At 31.5% G+C, this 23,805-nt stretch overlaps 1 protein-coding gene across 2 annotated transcripts in view; it reads left to right on the forward strand.

Moving 5' to 3' along the window:
- ELP4 (elongator acetyltransferase complex subunit 4) overlaps positions 1-23,805 on the forward strand; it is a 194,894-nt gene that overhangs the window by 34,599 nt on the left and 136,490 nt on the right. For both annotated transcript variants that reach the window (XM_039866330.1, XM_039866328.1), the window contains exons 4-5: positions 8,007-8,138; positions 15,600-15,739. In XM_039866330.1, coding sequence (XP_039722264.1) covers positions 8,007-8,138; positions 15,600-15,739 — 272 coding nt within the window. The remainder of the gene's footprint in view (positions 1-8,006; positions 8,139-15,599; positions 15,740-23,805) is intronic.

A 23,805-nucleotide genomic window follows, 5' to 3' on the forward strand; every position in this document is an offset into this window, starting at 1 on the left:
TCTTTTAGGAAACAAAGTTATAACAACCATATGGTGTGTTTTATTGGTGCACTGGATGAGAAATCAAAGACTGGGGATTTTCAAAAGTATGAAGGAAGACCCTGATCTGTGATTGACGTCTGTAATAGTTGAATATTGAGGACTTTATTCATAGCATTCTCTTGAAATAGAGATTTTATCAAAACATTTATTAAATTTTAGTTTGATTAGTTACAGACATTGCAACAAATAGTAGGGATTACCGCAATGCTCATCTTGGATAGGGTCAATGAGTCACAGTGAGCAGGGTAGTTGATGGCATACTTCAAAAATCTTAGGGCTCACAAATATAACAACACATTGGATACAAACTCTTACATAATAATTCCTGAATATTAGAAGACAAAAATACCAGAATATTTCTTTTTTTTTCCAAAATATCATTTCTTGGTATATCTTTAAATCCTTTCTTTTCACTTGAATTCTGAATAGCAGAATTGAAATCACTAAGACAAAATTTTCATAAAATGGATTTTTTTTTTTTGTCAGAATTATATAGGATGATGTGGCACTATTATTGCCTTAGGATTGAGTTCTCTACATCACAAGACTTAAAAACTACACTACTGATGATTCTTAATTTGTATAGACCAATTTTTTTTACTTTCTCCTATTTTCGTTCGTATTTCTGGCTAAAAGAATGATAAAAATGCTGAACAACAACCAGGTATTCACGTAGGTCGTAGCTATGTAAATTATTAGCATGCTAACATTTATCCATATTATATTGGGATACAAATTTATTATGTATTGATGGAGTGCTTAGAAACAGAGATGCTAAGAAAATTTTGGCCCACTTAAGAAATACCATATTTTATCAAATCTGAGATGCCATCGATTATAAGATTCATCATTATTTTATATACCCGTATGACAAAACTACTGCCAAATAACTAGGACAGGATAGGTTTTTTTTTTCACTTAGAATTTTTAATTATTTTTAGGAGTTTTTTTAGACATTCATTTTTAAAATCATATCACACTTGTACATAAAAAGAGAGAAGGTAAACAAAACATATAACTTATCCATAAAACTTCTTCACATTCATATTACTACTGTAATAAATCACTTTCTGATTCATAGTCATTAGCATCAGTGCTCTCTGTGTAATCATAAACATTGATGATGCAGCATTTCTTAAAAGATACTTCACTATTGCACCCTGGTTTTATTCTAAAGCAGTGACGTCCATTGTGCAAGTATTGTTGCAGATGCTTTCTTAATTTTCTCGGAAAGTATCAGTGGAAGTTTTCTAGAAAGCCAGATTCATATTCATATTCTTTAATTGAGCCATATGTGGGTTCTTGGATGAAATGCTGAAGAATTATATCCGTCTACTTACATACCAGGAATAACAACCAGGTTTGTACATATTGCAAGCAGTGATAATTTTATATCTGCTGCCCTGACAATTTCATATACTATCTATTGTAAAATGCAGCCTGAGTTCAGAAATGGTAACATGTGAAGAAAAAAAATGTGTCCAAATTAGTGGAACAGTTGAGTATATGCCTCATTTTTGAAACTGAGCTTTGATATATTGGAATTACCCACTAGTTGTCATACATCTTAATTGCCCTTGCTCACCATAATGCCACCAGTGTTAAAATAATTGCCACTCTTAATGTATTGATGTTTTCTTGATAATACTTCTGTGTCTTGTGAAGTTAGAACTTAATCTGTGTTTCTTAAAGTGCCTTTCTTAACATTTCATTTCGCAGTACCACGCATAAACCACTGTTTTCGAATCTCTAAAATACTAACAATCATATAAGGGAAACAATCCATGAATCAGGTACTTCTAAGGAAGTGCTTAGTCCTTTAAAAAGTGGGTAAACTTAGTATGCTGCAAGAAAATTAAGAAAATTTACCTATATTTTAAAAATCTATAAGCCATATTTTGATAATATTGATTGGACTGGTTAATATAGTTGTCATTTATAAAATACATTTTTTTCTCAGGAACTCTTTCACTGAATTTGTGATTAGAAACATTTTATAACACATTGCAACATTGAAATTTTGGAGAATTTATTATAAACAATGCAAATGGTGGTAAAAAAGAAAATTAAGCAATAATACAGGAATTAAGTTGAAAAGTGAAATTCCTCCCACCCAGTGCATTTTCACTCTCCCTTATGAAAAGTCCCCCAACATTGATTTGTGTTATTTTTAATTCCTCCAGTAGTTACCATTATAATTTTAAGTTGTGCTTTTTGCCTTTTACTTTTTTGACCACCCATTTTAGATTGTACTATTAATTCCATGTTATGTAAGATAAAGTTATCACTATTTCTTTTACCATCTCTCTTCCTTTCAACCTGTTATCTCTTGTTAGCTATAACTTCCTTGCACATTATAAATGATTACAACTCTTAAATTCGGTAACTGTTATGGAGTCTTCAATACTTCATTCATAAGTTCATTTTACAAACTGAAAAATAATTAAGCTCATTTAAAACGTAAAATTGTATAAATATTTCATTTCAAAATCAAATAATATAATTGAACACTTTGAAAAGAAAATGCCATTCTGTGTCACTAAACTGGACCTCTGAAAAAGGAAAGGAAAATGGATTTTATTTCTTATTCCCTCAGTTGCTCAGTATCATGTCAACTTTTTAGTACCTTCCTTTCCTTCGTGTTTAACTTTTTACTTTCTTGTTCTACTTTTCTCTTCTCAGCATTTCTTTTTTTGATCTAGTTTTATTGAGATACAATTAACACATAACTATCAGTCTTATAACCACTAGGAAATTGTTTTTTTTAAATGTTTTTTAATGTTTTTAAAATGTTTATTTCTGGTTTGCTTTGTTCCACAAAGGATTTGAATCAACTTGTAAAAATTCATATTATAAAAGATAAGTATTAAAAAGTTAAATAATTGGGGAAAATAAAAGCTACAGGATAAGATACACAGAAAACAGTGCCTAAGCAAAGAAGGCAGTTCATGATGTTACATGATTAATTGTGCATGAGTCAGGGGGAAAGGGGGGATGACAAGGTGCAGTAACTTTTTAGGTACTGAAAAATAAAATAATCTCCTGATTTTAATTTTAAACAATTAAGTTGTGATGCTTCTCAATATCCTGGTTGATATAAGTATAAAGTATATCACTGACAGTATTAAAATGTCACAGAGTAAACAATTTAAATTGTTAGATGAATAAATAAATACTTATTTCATTTTCTAGACTAGCGATGACTAATAGATATCAAAAATATCTTCTTCCTTCACTGCCTAATAGAGTGTCCATTAACCGCATGTGGCTACTGAGCACTTGAAATGTGGCTAGTACAGTTGAGGCACTGAATTTATCATTTTGTTTAATTTTAATTAACATAAACTTAAATTTAAATAGTCACGTGTTGATAGGGGCTACTATATTGAATAGCAAAATTCTGGACCAGTGGTTTTGTAAATAATGCTGATTTGTCTTTATAACAGATTAATAAAACTAATTCAGATCACAAAATGTTTTTGATATCTAGATTTCTTTATGTGGAAAAAGACAATTGAGAAAAAACAAATTTTAGACAATTACACGTGGAAATAGATTCAGCAAGCTAACTATAAATATCAAATTTAAGTTTTTATGATATCTTATTTCAATGTTTATTTACTTCCTCATTTCAGAAATAAAAGTAGTGATTTTTCACCCTGAAGATAGGGCTGTGGAGCAGGAGAGTTAAAAATATCAGAATCTCCAAAATTCTTTTGACATTCCGTAAGGTTTATCTTTTCTCCCCACAAGGCAATAAAAAATATTAATATTATCTGTGTGACTATATAAAGGCAGGAAAATAATTGAGAGCCAATAATTGAAGATAATTTACTTTAAAATAATTTGTAGATATAATTTAGAGGGGGAATGATAGCTATCAACCAATATATGTAAGAAGACAGGTTTTAATATGTTTGAAATGTTCTCAATAGTTCAATTAGTTCTTATGGCAAGGTTATGAGTATTTATTCCCCTTTTCTCTGTGTTAGTAATCTTCCTAAAGATCACTTAAGAATTATTGAATATGGAGATTGGGAGTTAAGATATCAGGGTACTGAATTTGTACCATGGACTCTCCTACATTATCAAACAAAAAAATAATTTAAAATACTCCAAAATTTCAGCTGTACCAAAGAGAACAAGAAAAGTCAGAGCCCAACCGAATGCCATAAATTTATAAAGTCCATGGCCAAACAAAAGTCACCATTCAGTGCAGTTCTTGACTTCACTCTCTTACCCAGAAATCAATGAATTAGCATAATCTCAAGAGATAATTAGGGCTGATGATCTCAAACTAAAGCAAACGTTTCAAAAAGCAACAATGAATTGGGTATATAATCCACCATCTTCCAAATGGGAATAAAATACTAAACCAAGTGCTATGAACACAGGAAGCTAACATTTAATGAAATCTTATAAGAAAATAAAGAACCTAGGTTTTCTAAAAAAATATGGCATATAGCTCTGCCTAAGCTGTCATAACCAGAAAGTACAGAAAAATGGGTAGATATGAAAATACTTAGCCTTCAAACTTTAGCTAGGAAAAAACTCAATCTGGAATAAAACTCAAGAGAAGGAAATTCTTCCATAAGAGATTTATTAACATGAGTTCAGTAAAATAATATTAAAAATAAAATGAGAAAACATGAGAAATAGATTTTTTTAAAAGGATAATTGTAAGATTAAAAATACACGCTGACTTAATGTCATTACCCAATATAGTAACAGCAAGGAACAAGTTTGTGACAGTCACAATGAAGTTAGAGAAAAGAGATTTGAAAAGCAAATGAGAATATAATTGCATTGCAGAAAATGGTTTATTTAAATTTAAGTAGTTGGTAGCTACTATATTGGACAGAACAGTGTAGAACATTTCCAATATCCCAAATTATTCTGTTAGTCAGTGCTGGTCTAGAAGATGGGAAAACATATTTTTTCATCTAACATTTTAAATTGTTTACTGTGCAGTATTTTATAACTGTCGATGATACACCTAATACTTATATCGATAAATGTATGTTCTATTTTAGTGTGAAACAGAAAAATAAATATGAGACAAAAATTTTGCTTGAAATTAAGAACTTCCACTTAAAGGGGCACCTAATTTATAGGTAAGAAATAATACAAAGTGGGACACATGAATATAGTCCATTGAACTGCAAAGATAAAGGAAGATTATTTGGCATTTAGGCAGAAAAAGCAAATCTACAAGGGAGATTTTAGCTAACAATTCTGACTTCTCCACAGCATCATTCATTGTCCAAAGACAGTAAAGCAATATCTACTTAGTTCTAAGCAAATGAAAATATTATATTCAACTAAAACATTAGTTGAGTAAAAATATATGTGAAAACATAATCTGTTTCCTCAAGGAGAGCTTCATTAACTATCCTATTTAAAGGAGCCCCTCCTTTCATTGCTCTGTATTTCCCCTTTTTTATGTTCATTCATATCACTACCGCTCTAGAACATGACTCCATGAAAGCAGGGACTTTATTTTGTTCACTGCTCTATTCATAGTACCTTCCTGACACTGTTGAATGAGTGCAGCTGTCAATTAAGGAAATTTAAGAATGGTGGAATGATGGTAAGAAGATCAATGATCGAGATAATCATGCTAGGAGAAATAAGCCAGACAGAAAAAGTTGAAAACCACATGATATCACTTATATGTGGGATATAAACCTAAAAGCAACAAACAAACAGAACAAACGAACAGAGACTCACGGACATGCACAATAGACTAGTGGTTACCAGAGGGGACGGGAGAGGCGGGATCGGGGAGGTAGATGGGGAGAAAGAGTCAAATATCTGGTGACAGAAATCTATGGGTGGTGAACACACAATGCAATATATATATATATGCTTTACTCTTGAAATGTACACCTGTAACTTACTGGATTTCGTTATCCAATGTTACCATAATATAAATAAATTTTTTTAAAGAAAAATAAGTTCATTTCAACAAAAGCCTAAATTAACTCTGTTTCTTACTGCAGACATAAATGTAAATGCTATGAGCCTAGACAATAAAGAATAATAGGGGAAAAAAACTAAACGTGGGAGAGAGGAGGTGGGAGAAAGTGTATAAGTGCTAATTTCCTCATTATTTGTAGGAGAGAAAGAGAGAGGAATTAGTTTTATTGAAAACTGAAATAGGTAAAAAGGAGCACAGTGACTCCAGCATCTTAATGGGCTTCGTAGTCACATTTCTAACCTTAGAGGAGAGTGTGTTAAGAAATAATGTCTCCTGAAGTAAAGAATCATTGATCGAGTCAACAATTCTTTCAATTCTACTTCATTTTTGTTTTCTTTTATAAATTAAAGTAAAATGTTAATTTAAAAATTATTAATAGCATTCTATCATATCCTATTTTTGTGGAAATATATTGTCTAACATCCATGTCTATACATAAGTATGTGCTGGGAATATTGATTACCTAATGTTAATGATTATTGTGGGATGGGTTGGCTTTTTAATTTTTTTAACTTTATACCTTAGTTATAACTATTAAGTGTCCTTGAGATTGAAAAAAAAATGTTAATCCAAATATTTATACTAAATATTGCCTAATATTGACAATACGAAATATGGGGTTCTGAGTAATGGTTAAGACAATTACTTGGCTGAATTCTCATAATCAAACATCTGTTGAGTGCTTAGTATGAAGCAGACACCACTCTCTGCATTTTACATTTTTAATTCATTTCTTCCTTACAACAATCTTTTGAAGTGGATACTTTTTTCTCCATTTTTCAGATGATAAATGGAGCCAGAGAGAGGTCCAATAGGTGATCAGCATAACCATAGACAAAGCTACCAGTGTGTATAGTCAACATTTGGACCAAACAATCTGGTTACAGAATTCAAATGCATATCCACTATGTTGTATTGAACTATACTCACAAATATTTATTTCCATTGGAAAAAGAACTTATTTCATTTTTATAAGATACTAATGCTGTGCTAGGAATGATGGGTTCAGAGCTTAAATGATATAACTAGTTTCTAATACTGGCATAAATTAAAGTGTGAATCTATTTCGAGGTCTTACAGGAGGTGACTAAAATATATGATGGTTAACATATTTTCCACCTGATTAGTTGACATGATTCTGACCGTAAATAAATTTGGTCTTGAAAAGTAAAAGTTGAAATATATATTGTTAACGACAGCACAAAATTATATTCAATCTAATGCCCCATGTTATCTTTATGATTGTGCCAAAGAAAAAGTATTATTGCCTGTTTTCCTTCTTCAAGAAACATATACTTTTTTCTTTGCATTATCTCTGTAGTACCTTCTAATAAAAAAAATCTTTTTCATATGTTTTTGTAGTCAATCAGTAGGTCAGCTTCCAATTAAGAAAAGGTAAAATTGGAATGCATTTTCTCTTCATTTAATCAGAGATTTTAAATTCTGTTTTTATTGTTAAAAGAAGAGGCCTAAGCTTGCAGGTGCAAAACTAATGTTTGATATGGACAAAATAAATGTCTTTATTCTTAGTTCTTATTCACCCATTATTTCGGTGAATGAGTTTTTTGAATTCTAGAATTACAAACCAGTAAACAGATTGCGCACATGCTTTATTTTTACCTTGTGGCAAACATAACAATAATTACATGTAATACGTAAATGCTAATTCTAGACTTTGCTTTAAGTGTATAAATTTAAAATATGAGCACAGCCTCTTTTTGCAATAGCAATGCTTTTAGTCAGAATAAAAATTTGAATTTTTTAAAAAATCTAGCTCATTGCTAAAAATTTAAACTGTACTTTTAATATTATGTTTATCTCTTTTCTGTTTTAGATATCTATTGTTCATAACTTTATGCTTGAACCAATTTTAAGCCATCGATTTTGCATATGTTGGAAAATCCTAGTATTGCTAATATTATTTAAGAAAATCGTCATATTTTTTACAACACATGCTTAATAATGTGTCATTCTGTCTTCTTAGGAACTTCCTGCACCATTACTTGATGATAACTGTAAAAGAGAATTTGATGAAGGTGTATATAATCATGAAACATCAGAATCTAACATTAAGATGAAAATAGCATGGCGTTACCAGTTGTTACCCAAGATGGAGGCAAGTCAACAACATACAATTTCTAAAATTTTCAGATGTATTTGTTTTCATTTTTTAGAATTTCTTATCGCATACTTGCTATTCTTTAGATGCACTACCATGTATATTTATTTAAATGACTAGGTATTTCATTTATAGAGGATTTGATCAAGATGACATATTTCTTAAAAGTAAAGCAAATTGTGGTGGTTTTTTCTTTCTTTTTGTTTTTTTTTCTAAAATAGACTATTTCATTTCTTTCATGATCTCCATATAGAATCTTTTATGGAGGTTGCAGGCCAGATTAAATGAACTAACAAAACCATTTCAAACCATTTCGAACCAACATGGTTACCTTTAAATATTCACTATAAGTGGTAGTTCTTTGCAATAACTATTTTTTATTCCTATACATTTTCAACCATTATTCTTTTAAACACAAATATCTGGTAACCTAACTTTTCTAGGATTGACTAAGAGATAGGAAGTTAGGGAAGTTTTTCTGAGAAGTCAAAATATGTCAGTAAATCTGCCCCACTAAAGCTCATGAACTCTGCTTCTGGTGAAGCCGCTGTTCATTCATTAGCTCCTTCATTTGTTTGTTTGTATCATTCGTTTTCAGGACACTCTAATGTCTACCAGACATTATCATACTGGTAGAAAGAGAAAGAAATTCTGATCTGATTAAGACATAATTCCCAAAGTCCACCCTTCTCTAGTCTTCCACACTGACATCTGTGTTACCTTTCTCAAGGACAGAAGATGGTTTACAACACTACTTAACCGCAGATGCCTACTTCAGTTTCCTGTTTCCACTACTTCTTTCTAAATATATCGCAGACTATCAGTCATAGTATCCTCCTATCAAGTTTAGACATATTAGAATTCTCCGTAGAGTGTTCTGGGGGATCACACCAGTTAACGAGAGTTAGTAGTACATGAGATGAAATCTGTTTGCTGTTATAAGCCTGCAGTATGAAATATAAACTTATGATTGTATACAACATCTATACAATTTAATTCAAGCCTACCCTTTTAGTCTCCTCCCTGTGTGTGTATATAAAACACTATATTCACCCATCCTATGAGAATTGCCTTTCATAAATTGCTTATATTTCTGCTGCTAATGCTTTTCACTTTCTTATAGTTGTTATTATAACTCTCTTCTCCATCAAACAGAATTCTCTATGAAGGTAGACAATTTGTTCTATTTTCTCTGTATCTCTAGCACCTTTACCAATGCCCACATACTCAATAAACATTTAGTGAATGACAAATGTATTTATTCATTCAGTCAGCAGATATTAATTAAGCATCAAATACGAACCAAATATAAAATATGTTGTAATAGATACATATTAAGCAGTGGTAAATTGTTCTAATTTAGATGGGAAAGCTATTTGAATAATATGATTCTTAAGCAGTGATTTAAATGACTGTGAATAAAGTACAAACTGAAGAGAAGATATTTACAACTCATATAATAGAATAAAGAAAAAATATCCACATATATAAAGAACTTCTAAAATGAATAAGGAACAATCTACCAACCCAATTTTTAAAATGGGCAAAAATATGGAAAAGAAATCCAGGTGGCTCTTAAACATACAAAAACAGATGCCCAATTTCAGTCACAGTAAGTGAAATTAAAATTAAAACTACACTGACCTGCCATTTTTTCTTATCATGTTGTCAATAATTTAAAAATGTTTGGTAAGACACTAAATTAGCAAGGGTTGGGGAAACTAGTACTCTCATACTTTGCTGGTGGAAATTTCAGGAGATATAACTTCTGTGAAGGTTAATTTAGTATTATCTCTCAGAATTAAAAAAACATATACCCTTTGATCCTTTCAGAAGTTTACATGGTGAATATATTTACTCAGGTGTAAAATAAAATATATATGAGCTATTTATGCAGCATATTTTTAATAGCAAATGATTAGAAATAACATAAATGTCCATCAATAGGCAACTACTTAAATAAATATTGGTATATGTATACAGTAGAATACCATAAATTTGTATTAAAAAATAAAAGGAAGCTCTGTGTAATTAATAGTTGTTGTAGGCATAGCCTAGCTTGGATGTGACTGAGAACTGGCTTCAAGAGGCCAGAATAAATGTAGTTAGTTATTCTGTTTAGGAAAATGTGAGTTGAGTGATAGCGTTAAAACAGACAAGGTATGTATAACTAGCCCTTGAGAACCCTAATGGCAAAGAGCTTTATGTCTTTGTTTTGGCAAGTCATTTACCTGGGCATACTAGTGACTCTTTTATAAAGAGTGACTGTATTCTAATTTTTCTGCTGTTATGTTCTGAAAGAGTTAATAAAAACATAAGCTCTAAGTCAAATGTAGCTGTTTTGTGAAAACAGTATACCAAACCAGTTTTACATTATATGTCACTTGTGTTTTCCATTTCCTTTATCTTTATTTTTATCTCAGCTGTTTTGTTCTTTTCATTGGTTACTAACATTCAAGTGAAATTATCAGTGAAAATGCAAGTGAATGAAAATTTAAGCATTTTTTTCTTGCTGCTTGTTATAAAATCTGTTTAAAGTTGGAAAGATCTTTGTTTCTTATAATTCATTGTTTCTTTATATGTTTTAATTATAGATGTTATTCCTGCCCCCTTTACATATAAGTAGTAGTACATATCCCATTCTCCCCTTTAGAGCAAGGTGTACCTGCAGTTTTGATTATCTATCGGAGTAAACTTCTCAGAGGTTACATATTAACACATAAACCCAGTGCTCAGTTTTCAAAGTTTACAGCTTGAATGTTTTAAAAATTGTGCTCTTCTTACAATAGTCTTCCCCAGATGACTTATTCTCTCACTTTCTTCAAGTCTCCACTAAAATATCACTTTATCTGGAATGTCTTTCTTGTCACTCCATCTAAAATAAAACCACTCTTTCTTTCATCTCCTTTCGCTGCCTTATTTTTCTTCAGGGCCCTTATCATCATCACCTAGCAGAAAGGATAGCATCTGTCTCCTCCACCAGAATGTGAGCTCAATGAGAAAGATGGACTTTGACTATTTTGTTTTACTGGCATATAGTAGGTGCTCAGTAGTTATTTGTTGAATACATGAGCAAATGAATTATATACTGTATGAATTAAATGTGAAACTAAGTTAAATTGCATTCATTAATACAAATGCAATAATAGCTTATTTTGAATTTACAGTCAATGGTCAAACTTAAGTTTACTAGTATTTACAAGTGAGTTCTGTCAAGTTTAGAAAGTAGAATCCTCTTCTGGCTTCTTTGCTTTTCTTTGAAATGTCACCAGCATGTAATTTTATGTAGGGTGATTTGCCAAGGCTGATAGACATTGGCAATCACTCATCATCATCTACTCTATAAATCCATGCCTTACTCTGCCATTATCAGTTTAAACAACAACAAAACCGTGGGTTTTCTATATATCACATGGGCCAAAATATAGTTAACACTATTAGGAGTAAAGATTAAACAAGTAGTCTAAAACTAGCTGTGTCAGTTATCAGACATGCCTTTTAATATAAGTTGTCATGAGGTGCTAAGAGTGTAGTCATTTTCCCATTTAGAGAATGCCAAAAAGGATAAGAATATGCATTCCTAAATCAATAGCAATAGCTCAGAGCAGCATAAGCAGCATTTCTTCCAGTTGGAGTGGTATCGAGTTTTTAAAAACACCCTTCCTCGTCCTATGATTTTGACTTTCTCTTCTAGGTGCACATGTCCACTTCTTTCCTAGCCAATCATCAACCCTATTCTCTCTTCACCCTAAGAATTGCTGGCCTGCAGCACATCCTGAGACTTAATTTTTTTAATATCATAGAGCTCTACTATAGTCAAAGCCTACAATGGCTCCAGTAATTCATGACTATGTATTAGATCTTTATTATGTTCAATCCTCATATACTTTGGTTTTCTGCCTTAGTGATTCAGCCAGAACAGCCCTGTGAGGATGTGCGCATGTTGTAGAATTCAGTGGTCCCCAACCCCCGGGCCTGCGGACCAATACCAGTCTGTGGCCTGTTAGGACCAGGCGCCACACAGCAGGAGGTGAGCGGCGAGGGAGAGAGCAAAGCCTCATCTGTATTTGCAGCCGCTCCCCAGCTCTAGCATCATCGTCTCAGCTCCACATCAGATCATCAAGCATTAGATTCTCATAGGAGCACCGGTCCCTGGTGCCAAAAAGGTTGAGGACTGCTGTAGATGACAACAAATATTTTTCAATAAGGCAGTATAATTATAAAGAATGGTGATGAATCTTCTCATTCACTAGTGGATTATGACACAATAATAATAATAGACAATATTTAATAGTGCTTTATAATTTACAAAATATCCATTGCCCAAATTGCATTAGATTCTCACAACAGCCTAGTGAAATAATAGTTTTTTTTTAGCTCTGATTGCTTATGATTGAACTGAGGCTCAAAGTGGTTTAGTAACCATTTGGGTTCTTGCTTTCTGTTATGCCATACTGAGAAAAAAATATATGATCGTGAGAAAATGTCTTATTTAGACTGTTTATTTGTGGTACAGCTTTTATCTGAAAGTTTCGTTTCTTTCTAACATACTTGAGTTGCGGGACTCAACAGTCTCCCTTTTCCGTATATTTTCCTTTAGTATAGCAAATTTATACTGAGCCATGACAGTTTGCTCTCTTCTACAGTTAACAAAGTTAACGGGTAATTTATGAATGTGAAATAGAAGTTTTCATAAAGTAAAACTGAAGCAAGATGTTCTTATTATACCAAGTAAACTGACTAGTTATTGATGATAGTTTGATTTTTTAAAATGCATCTTTTTTCTGTGGAGTTGGCAGTTTTTCCTGGAATGTTATTATTATCATTATTATTAGATTTAAACATTTAGTTGTCTTTTTTAGAGGAATTATTTTAAGTGTTTTATAATTCTAGGCTTCAAAAGATTTTCGCAGCATTTAAAAAATTTGCGATTATATGTTGGTGCTAGGTTTCTTGGGCATTACTTACAAAATTGTTTTTTCCTTGAAGAATATATTTATTTTTCATTTCAATTTTTTAGTGAAGGATTAAAATTTGTCATCATTAATAAACTTTTTAGTGTCTACCTGTAAATATTTTGGTTGCCATATGTCATCTTAATTTCTAAAAAAAAATTAACTTAATTGTAATAAAAGCTTCCAAATTTATTTTTACATTTTAATGAATTATATGTTATCTATATGTAAACTGTCACAGCATGAAATCGATTTTCTGCCTTGATTCATCCCAAATCTGAGTCTATTACATTAATATTATAATTAGAAACATTAATAGAGACCGGCAACTTAAAAAGCATACTTTGCTTCTTGACAATTTAGCATATTTCTCTGAGTGCACAGGACTTCAAGAACCTTTAGTCCACTAATAAATTTATTAACTCAAACTTAAAAGAAGGGGAGTCTCTCTTTCTTTCTCTCTCCCCATGGCCAGTCTGCTAAAATAGATTATTCATGCTTATTTGATTCAGGTAGGCTTTTGCAAGCTTCCCTACTAGGCCTGGGAATGTGGTACATTGAGGCCTTTTCAGAGGCTTCTGACATAGACCAAGCTTTTATTGCATGGTATTTTATTATTACCAAATCCTAGTCTCCACCCAGTTTGTAGGCACTCTGCTTATTCTTTTGAATCAGGAAAGGTTATCACCTACCTTAATCCATGCAGCAGTGTGGATTAAGGACACCAGTGTGCCCCAGGATTCTCAAAGAGGATCCTGGAAACTTCTTGTTTCTTCTTTTTTGCTGTCTTTACTAAATTCTATTGGGCCTTAGAGGGATTTGCATCTGAAATGGGCAACCTGGTGTTTTTCTCAATGAAGACATCAGATCAAAGTTCAGTTAGTCAAGGCCTTTCTAAAACATTAAGGGGGTTTGGACTTACACAATAAAAAGATGAGCTCTAGCAGAGATTGCAGTAAAAACATTCTGAACCGTAATCCGGATAAAGAATAGATTATAGGCCAAAGAACAGACCTTGTTTAAATTGCTTTAGACTAATAACTTTACATTTTAAAACTTTACACCCTATTTTTAGGAAACAAATTTTAACATTACATAATTTATTAGTCAATACTTTCATGGTAAATAGATAAATCATCTTTTGGGAACCATACTTCTGAATATTGTATTGAAAAGATTATATTAAGCTAATTAATAGGTCTCTTTCATTAATGAAAATAAATAGTAACTTACGGAAGGATGAAAAATCATTTTATTTAGAAAATAAACATCAAACTCACAGACTGAATCTGAGAATAATGTTTTTATTGGACTTAAGTCTTTTTCATTCTGTTACTGTATAATGTTTATAGGCATTGAATTTAAGAATATGAATCCTTAAAGTCTTAAAAATGCAAATATTTAGTGTCAAGCAAATGTGTATTTCTAAATTACAAAGTTGTCAATTCTTTAGTAAAATAAGTTAAGAACTTATTGTGTATAGTTCTTCAATTTCTGTTGAGATTATAGTTTTGTGAAATGTTCTGAAACTTGTCTCTTTTGTAACATTCAGGACAGTTGAAATTATGTAAATTTAGATCAGAGATTTCAATAGAAACTATTGCCAGGTGGAATCTCATAGTAGTTCAGCTTTGGATAGAGGTACATATATATTTCTAATGTGCTGAATAAAAGAAATCAGCCCAGAGTTTATTCAAAACATATAAGAGTAATATTATATTACTAGGATTTTACTATCGTATGTAAATAAATGCAGCATCAGTAGAGATTTGAGTGTCTTAAGAGAAAGGTAATTTGTCGAAGAAATTGTTAGTAGAGGGCACAAAAGAGGAATTGTTGATGAACTAATGATTATGCCAAATTTCTGTTTTATCTAATGTAGCTTATATATATTCTCTCACTTTACATGTGCTTTGTTCCCATTTGGAGTACCCTAATACATTTTATCCTATAAGTTTAATATTAAGTTTATAAGAAATGTTGAATACACACACACACACACACACACACACACACACAGTCTTGTGAGAATTTAGTTTTAAAATGATACTCAGTTTAATATATTTAAATAGCTAATTTCTTTTGGGCCCCTCACCAGTAAATTAATTTGGCTTAAGTTTTCATTGGTTCTTAGCGACTACATATTTAGTATGTTATTAAAACCTAGAATTTTTAAATAATTGAGACATATATATTAAATTTTTGAACTTAGAAGGTATACAGTATAGTAAAGAAGCCAAAGATATGTTTAAATTCTTATCAAACTTAGGGAACCACCAGGAGTAAAGAAACATGGGAGATAAAAAGGTCGATTTCTAACTATGTAGTTTAAAATAAGAAATATTGTTGTATGTTTCTTCGAAATTTAATGTCCATATATCAGCTCTTATTAGCATAAAAATATATGAATATATGAGTGTTGCTGAGGGTAGGACAAATAAATTGTAATTTTTTTTTAAAAAGCTATTTTTTTTTTTACAATGAATATGGATTTTCTTAACAGGCTGGACCAGTATCATCTTCAAGATTTGGTCATTATTATGATTCTTCAAAAAAGATACCACAAGAACTACTTGATGCTTCAAAATGTCATGGATTTTTTCTTCCAGAAAAAATATCTTCAACTCTTAATGTAGAATCCTAGTAAGTTAATGTCTCAATTCTGATTTCAAAGATTAATAGAATGCATTTTTACCACACTCTTTGAAAGAATGCATATCAAAAGTACACATCTTAATAATAAATGTTAGTTTCTGCATAATATGTAACCTTAATTGTGCATATGTCTCATATTATTTCCTTATGTATTGTATTCTTTTCCTGGTCTTGTAAACTGTTGAACATGCTATATTACTCTTATTTTGCAATTTACAAAAAGCCTGGATACCAAATTTACAATACCTGCTGTTTTTATTTTCAAGAAAATGTGGAATAGTTCTAAATCTGGGTCTTTCAGGCATAAATGCAAAAAAACCACCTAAATATTACTTATTAATAACAGCAGCAGTGAAAATGGTATAAAGTAATGCTATTTCTCCATGTTGTTCAATAAGAGCCCTTTCAAAAAGTAAGCAAGTACATGTTTTCCAATATTTTATTTATTATGGGTTTCTATATCTAGTTCTACTATAAATAAAACAACCTATATTTTTTAGATGACTTAAGAGAATTTAGGATTTGAGCTTTACGATAAAGAGTTTCAAGTATTAAACCAACACGTGTTTATAGTGCTACTCACTTTAAGGTGAAACTCTAAAAATTACAGTACGCGACATTGAATAATTTATAAAAGTGTTAAGAATATTCAATTGTAATTCTTACTGCAGTCAGATCAGGGGAAGGTAATCCATGAAATATGTCGTTGCCTTTATTTTCTTTTGCACTGTAAAACCATTATTTTCAAAGTGAGATGTTATTAAATGAACTGAAATGACTTAAAAATCTACAGTTTTCCAGAAATATTACCGAAGAATTTAGTGAAGAGTATCCTATTTATTTTTACAAAATGTTTCAAAGAAAACATTCTTCACTTCATTATGGTATCGGCTACAAACTTGCTTTGATGTTGTCTTAGTATACTAATTGTTACTATTAATGAACGACTACTATGTGTTAGTCACTCTACTACATACTTTACTTTTGTTCTCTTTGCTACAAAAGTAAATATTCCCATTTTCCAGAAGATACTGAAATTCACAGAAGTGATTTATCTGAGGCTCAACTCTTAAGTGGTAGAGTCAGGATTAACCTAAATCACATCTCTCTCTTTTTCTTTTTGCATTACAAGATTTTCATGTCCTTCACCTTTACCTTCCTGTGTTATGGAAGAAAGCATACTGACAAAAGAAATTTTAAAAATCTGGGTTGTGATACTGAGTTCATCCTACTGGTAACCTACTGGGCAATTTTCTTAAAGTCCTTGAAAATAAATATCCCCGTATGAAAAATTGAGGGAGGGGCAATACCACTTGTCCTACCTACATCGCTAATATTTTTTTAACTTAGAATGATTATATTGATTATAATAGTTCTTACGTTTTGCCATTTACTGAACCAGACATACATATACATACACACTTGGGAAATAAGTCAAAATAACTTTTCCATGATTTCATAAATAGTAAATGTGGAACCCAGACTCAAAGTCAGTTCTTTCTGACTCAGAAATTTGTGTCAACAATGATGCTATACTGCCTCTATTCATGGAGTGCTTAGAGAATAAAAAATGTAAAATGTACAATAAGTATGATGTAAATACATGAAAAATAATATGGTGATACTTTTGTGATTAAAAAAATATTTTTTTAAGGATAAAAATTTTTTTAAGACAAAAAGTACAGGTTTTTATTCATTCATTCAACAACTGAAGTCGAATACCTGTTCCATGTCAGGCACTATTCCAGGCATTTAACCATAGGATATCTAATTTAATTCTTCCAACAACTCTCCAAGAAAAGCAATATTATCCCAATTTTATAGGAAGCTGGAGGTCACGAACGATAAGTAGCTTTCCCTCTATTGTAGGCTGTAAGTGACTGAGCTGACACTCAAACCCAAGTCCCCAAAACCTCTGCTGTTTTTTCTGTACCGGGTGTCTCCATTTACTGCTGCAGTGCAGGCATGGACCATGAAGCTAGATGGGAGAAAAATGACTCCTTGATCAGCTGTGAGAATATAGTCCTATAGTCTTTAAAATAATTTTTTTCAGAATATCTTTTGAGAGCTAACAGTTTTGCACAGAATAGGAAAATTTATAGATTTTAATTATCAAGGCAGTATTTCATTTCATAGTAGTTAACTGATAATTCATTTATTTCATATTAAACTTAAATGCTTAATTAAATGTAATTAAACTTTAAACATGTAATTAAATTAATTTTGAAAATGGGTACTTTACCATGTGAGATTTATTTTAATTTATGAAAAGCGCGTGCTCATTTTACTAAAATGAACTTTACTGGTTCATTTATAAAACAATAAAGCTAAGCTTTACAGTTGTCTATACTCTTCTATAATTAAGACTAGAGGATATAGCTGTATCCCACTATCATATGTGAGGCTATAATATATAATTTCATAATTTCTAAAAGCACCATTGAAACATGTAGAGTTTTTTTTACAGTAACTAAAACTGAAGGTCATTTAAAATTTTCATTAACAAATTTAAAATTATTGATAGGTTTGCCTATCAAAAATGTTCATGCATACAGTATAAATTTTTAAATTAAAGCCTGGATATAAAAACCTGAGATGTATCACAATAGTATTACCCAGATGATTTTGTTTTGGTATTTTATTGTCATAAATTGGATAACCTGAGTCACAGAACAATTATAGGAAAATTGATTTTGAAAATAATACTGTAGTCTAAGATTTAAACTTGACAATGTTTTGAATCAAGCTTTACTAATAGGTGTACCCAAATACACTTCTGTTTCTCAGTAGAAAGAGTCCTCGTTCTTCAGGGTATAGATGGTATCTCAACTTTCTTATTTATTAATAGACTTACTAAAATATTCCTTCACCTACTGTTACAGACTGAATGTTTGTGTGCCCCAAATTCATATGGCGAAGCCATAATCCCCAGTGTAATGGTATTTGGAAATGGGGCCTTTGGGAGGTAATTGGGGTTACATGAGGTCATGATAGTGGTGCCCAGGTCTGATAGGATTGATGTCCTTAAGAAAGAGGGAGAGACACTGGCTTCTACTCTCTTCCTGGGCGCACACTGAGGAAAAGCCATGTGAGAAGGCGGCCATCTGCCACCCAAGACAAGCGCGCTCACCAGACACCAACTCCGCTAGCACCTTGATTTTGGACTTCTAGTCTCCAGAACTGTAACAAAATAAATTTTCTATTGTTTAAGCCACCCAGTTTGCAGTTATGGAAGATGAGAGCCCACACTAATACACCTACTGTATTGTAAAATATTACTTTTTTATTATAGATATATCAGGTCTTGAATGTTGAGTTCACATACAAATTGGTAGTAAATAGAATAAATTTGTTTTGATATGTTTCTTTGAAATGCAAGATTTTATTTTTATATATGTATCCTAACAATAGATAGTAGTTTCTTACATTAACTAAACATTTTGTATTAAGTTGAATGAATTGGATTCTGAGACAACCAGTTAGCTTTCCTGGAGAAAATCAATGCAAAGAGGATAGGAATAATACTTAAGATTTTAGAAGTCATACCATTTTTCTTCTCCTGCCAAATCTCCTTACCGGCTTAAATGGAACCTCTCTATAAGGTTTCTATAATATTTTCCTAGACAAATTGTAGTTATGCCCCCTACATTCCTGCTTACTTTTGTTCATACTTTTGTCAGAACACTTATCAGATTGCACTGCAATTATTTGTTTTGTCTAAACCCTTATCTTCTTTCTCAAGCATTGGAAATCCTTGAGGAAAGGGTTATGTTTTCTTCATTTATTTATTCCCTGAATCTAGGACACAGGTGTTGAGTTGATAGCTGGTGACTTAGTGGAGCTCTCACTTGGCCAAATAAGAGATAATCTGAGCATCAAAATAAATAGATAGTAATGAATTGTAACTCCTTTAATAAAACAGGAAGCCATTAGTACGTACTTATACAAATAAATGAATGAATAAGTTATTGAGGAACAAGGTATTTACATAGCTTCAAAGTATCTTCCCACAAAATATTTAATGACTAAAAAGGGGAAATAATACATTTATAGTGGAGAGACCTGGCAGACATCATCTTAATCAAGTTAACATTACCAGTAATGGGGCAAATTGAAATCGTGTATCACCTGATAACATGCAATGAGAACTCAGCAACACTTCTGTGATATTCCTACCAAATTTACATAACTTAAACCTAATCATAAGGAAGTTCCAGACAAACTCAAATTGGGAACATTCTATCAAATACTTGGCCTATAATCCTCAAAATTGTCAAAACCATAAAAGTCAAAGGAAGTCTAAGGAATTTCCTGTCGAAGGAGACTGAAGAGAGACATAACAATGAATACAGCATATGATTCTGAACTGTTCTTTTCTATAAAGGATGGTGCTGGGACAAGTGTAAAACTAGAGTGGGGTCTAAGGATTAGATGTGTCAACTTCCTAATTATGTCAGTATCCTAAGTCAGATGTTTACATATTGTTATATAAGAGAATGTCCTTGTTTGTAAGAATTACACCCAAGTTATTCAGAAGTAACTTGTCATCAGGACAGCAACTTATTCTATAGCAGAACAGGAAAAAAACTTTTTTGTTCTATATTTACAACTTTTCTATAAATTTGAGATAATTTCAAAATTTTAAAAAATACAAACATTGGCATGTATGTGTGTATATATATTAATTAATACCTTTAGTATATTAAGATTATTTTTAAATTGGTAAGAACAAGTCAAATATCCAAATACAAAATAAGCAAAAGATATCAATAGGATGTTTTCAAAAGAAGACACAGAAATAGCTAATAAATCTCACTAGTAATCAAAGAAATGTAAACAATAACCAAAGAATACCATTTTCAACTATCAGATATTTAAAATGATAATGCCCTGAGTTAAAGATGATATGGAGAAACACATGTCACTCATATTAATTGTAAGAGTGTGCATTGTTAAAACAATTCTAAGAAAGGATATCTATAGTTAGAGTGTACATTATCATTCTTGCCATCATACCATATCTAGGAATTTATCATAAAGAAATAATGACACGAGTTGACAAGTTATGATCATCATAACTCTGTGTGTCATACTGAAAATCTGGACATAACCTAACAATTGTCATTATAGATTGGTTAGTTAAATAATGTTGCATCCAAATAATGGAACACCTTGCATGCAAAGGGAGGAGATTAAAAAAAATTACAAAACAATATAGCATATATAATATAATAATATATAATATATGACATTTGTAGAGAGTAATGTTGAATTGAATTATTTTCTTGCATTTTTTTAAATTTTAGTAGTTTCAAGTATACAGTAGTACATTGGTTAGATGTTTATATTGTTTATGAAATGATCCCCCTGATTCCTCTTTATCTCCTCTGGCTCTACACCTAGCCATTACATTACTGCTGACTGCCTTCCCTATGCCATGCTCCCTATCCCTGTGACCATCTATCAACTACGAATTTGTACTTCTTTAATCCTTCACCTCTTTCTCCCAGGCCCCCAACCACTCTCCTCTCTGGCCATTATCAGATTGTCCTCTATATTTGTGAGTCTGTTTTTGATTAGTTTGTTCTTTTTGTTTCTTAGATTCTACATATAAGTGAAATCATATGGTATTTATCTTTCTCTGTTTGACTTATTTCACTCAGCACTCTAGGTCCATCCATGTCATTGCAAATGGTAGGATTTCATTTTTTTTTTTTTTTAATGGCTGAGTAATGTTCCATTGTGTACATGAAACATCACTTCTTTATCCAATCATCTGTTGATGGGCATTTAGGTTGCTTCCATATTTTGGCTATTGTAAATTGTGCTGCCATGAACATAAGTGTACATAGATGTTTATGAATTATTGTTTAGGTTTTCTTTGGATAAATACCCAGAAGTACAATTGCTGGGTCAAAAAGTAGATCCATTTTTAATTTTTCGAGAACCCTCCAGACTGTTTTCCATAGTGGCTGTACCAACTTGCAGTCCTATGAAAGATGTATGAGGGTTCCTTTTTCTCCATATCCTCACCAACTGTTGTTCTTTGATTTATTGATGATAGCCATCCTGACAGGTGTGAGGTGATATCTTATTGTGGTTTTAATTTGCATTTCTCTGATGATTAGCGACCTTTAGAATCTTTTCATATGTATATTGGCCGTCTGTATTTCCTCTTTGAATAAATATCTATTCAGATCTTCTGCCTATTTTTTAATTAGATTTTTTGTTGTTGTTGAGTTATATGAGTTCTTTATATATTTTGGATATTATCCCCTTATCAGATGTATTATAAGCGAATATCTTCTCCTATTCAGTTGGTTGTCTTTTAGTTTTGTTGATGGTTTCCTTTGCTGCGCAAAAACTTTTTAGTTTGATGTAGTCCCTTTTGTTTATTTTTTCCTTTGTTTCATTTGCCCAAGGAGATATATCTTAAAAGAAATTACTAGTAGCAGTATCAGACAGATTACTGCCTATGTTTTCTTCTAGAAGTTTTATGGTTTTGGGTCTTACATTTAAGTCTTTAATACATTTTGACTCTATTCTTGTATATGATGTAAGAAGTGGTCCAGTTCCTTCTTCCTTCCTTCCTTCCTTCCTTCCTTCCTTCCTTCCTTCCTTCCTTTCTTTCTTTTCTTTTCTTTTCTTTCCTTTCCTTTCCTTTTCTTTTCTTTTCTTTCTTTTTTGCATGTATCTGTCCAATTTTCCCAACACCATTTATTGAGGAGACTGTCTTTACCCCATTGTATATTCTTGCTTCCTTCATCACATATTAAGTGAGGTTATAGGCATGGATTTATTTCTGGGCTCTGTATTCTGTTCCATTGATCAATGTATTTGTTTTTATGCCAGTACCATGCTGTTTTGATTTCTGTAGCCTTGTAGTATAGTTTGATATAAGGTAGTGTGATTGTCATAGCTATTCGGAGTCTTTTATGGTTCCATATAAATTTTAGGATTATTTGTTGTAGCTCTCTGAAAAATGTCATTGATATTTTGAGAGGGATTGCATTGACTCTAGATTGCTTTGGGTAGTATGGCCATTTGAATGATGTTGATTCTTCCTACCCTTGAGCACGGTACATGCTTCTATTTATTTGTAACTTCTTCTGTTTCTTTTTTCAATGACATAATTTTCTGAGAACAGATCTTTTACCTCCTTGGTTAATTTGTTTCCCAGGTATTTTATTGTTTTTGTTGCAATCGTAAATGTGATTGTTTTCTTAATTTCTCTTTCTGAAAGTTCATCATTGGTGTATAAAAATGCCACTGACTTCTGAATATTAATTTTGGATCTTGCTACTTTACTGAATTCATTGATCATGAACTGAATTATTTTTCATGTATCCCTTTCCGACAGTGGATTGTTTAGCCCATGCATGCACTTCTTGCATCCTCATGTTCTTAGTATTTTCTCAACTGTGAACTAGAGGTAGGTCTGTCCTGGTCAGTGCTCTCCTTGGTTTCGCTAATCTATTCTTAATATCTCTATGTCCTCCTCTTAGTTGAGTATCCATGGTGAAGAGACTCAAACTCAATGTTGTTTGAAAAGCATCAAAAAAGGATGAAAACCATCAGGAAAGAAAAATTCATAAATGACAGCCTTTGGGGTAATGGTAATAAAAAATTTTTAACTTGAAAATTACTTGTGAATAGACTTCACAGTCTTTATAGTCACAGGTAAAGTATATGCTAATATAACTGTAGCTCAGCAAACTATTTTACGCAATTAGTCAAGACATTTGATATTGTACCTATTGCCTTATAAGTATATCTCACTATTTATCATAGGTGAACACCTGAAATATGTGTGTAAATAGATTTTTGATAATACAAATCATATTTTCTCAATAATTTCAAAAATGTCTCATCTTCACTTTAAATTAATCCTAACTGGTAGTGATAACAATTTCACTTTCTAAATTTTTCTATCAGTTAAATCAATATTTAAATGTACCAGAAGTTCTGATTCTTTAAAACCCAGGAATGAATCAGTCTAATGAGAAAAATTATTTTTAAAAAAGAAAATTTCATTCTTGTACCATATAATTTTA

The sequence above is a fragment of the Pteropus medius genome, unplaced genomic scaffold (assembly GCF_902729225.1).
Source record: "Pteropus medius unplaced genomic scaffold, Ma_sr-lr_union100, whole genome shotgun sequence".
Taxonomy (NCBI): domain Eukaryota; kingdom Metazoa; phylum Chordata; class Mammalia; order Chiroptera; family Pteropodidae; genus Pteropus; species Pteropus medius.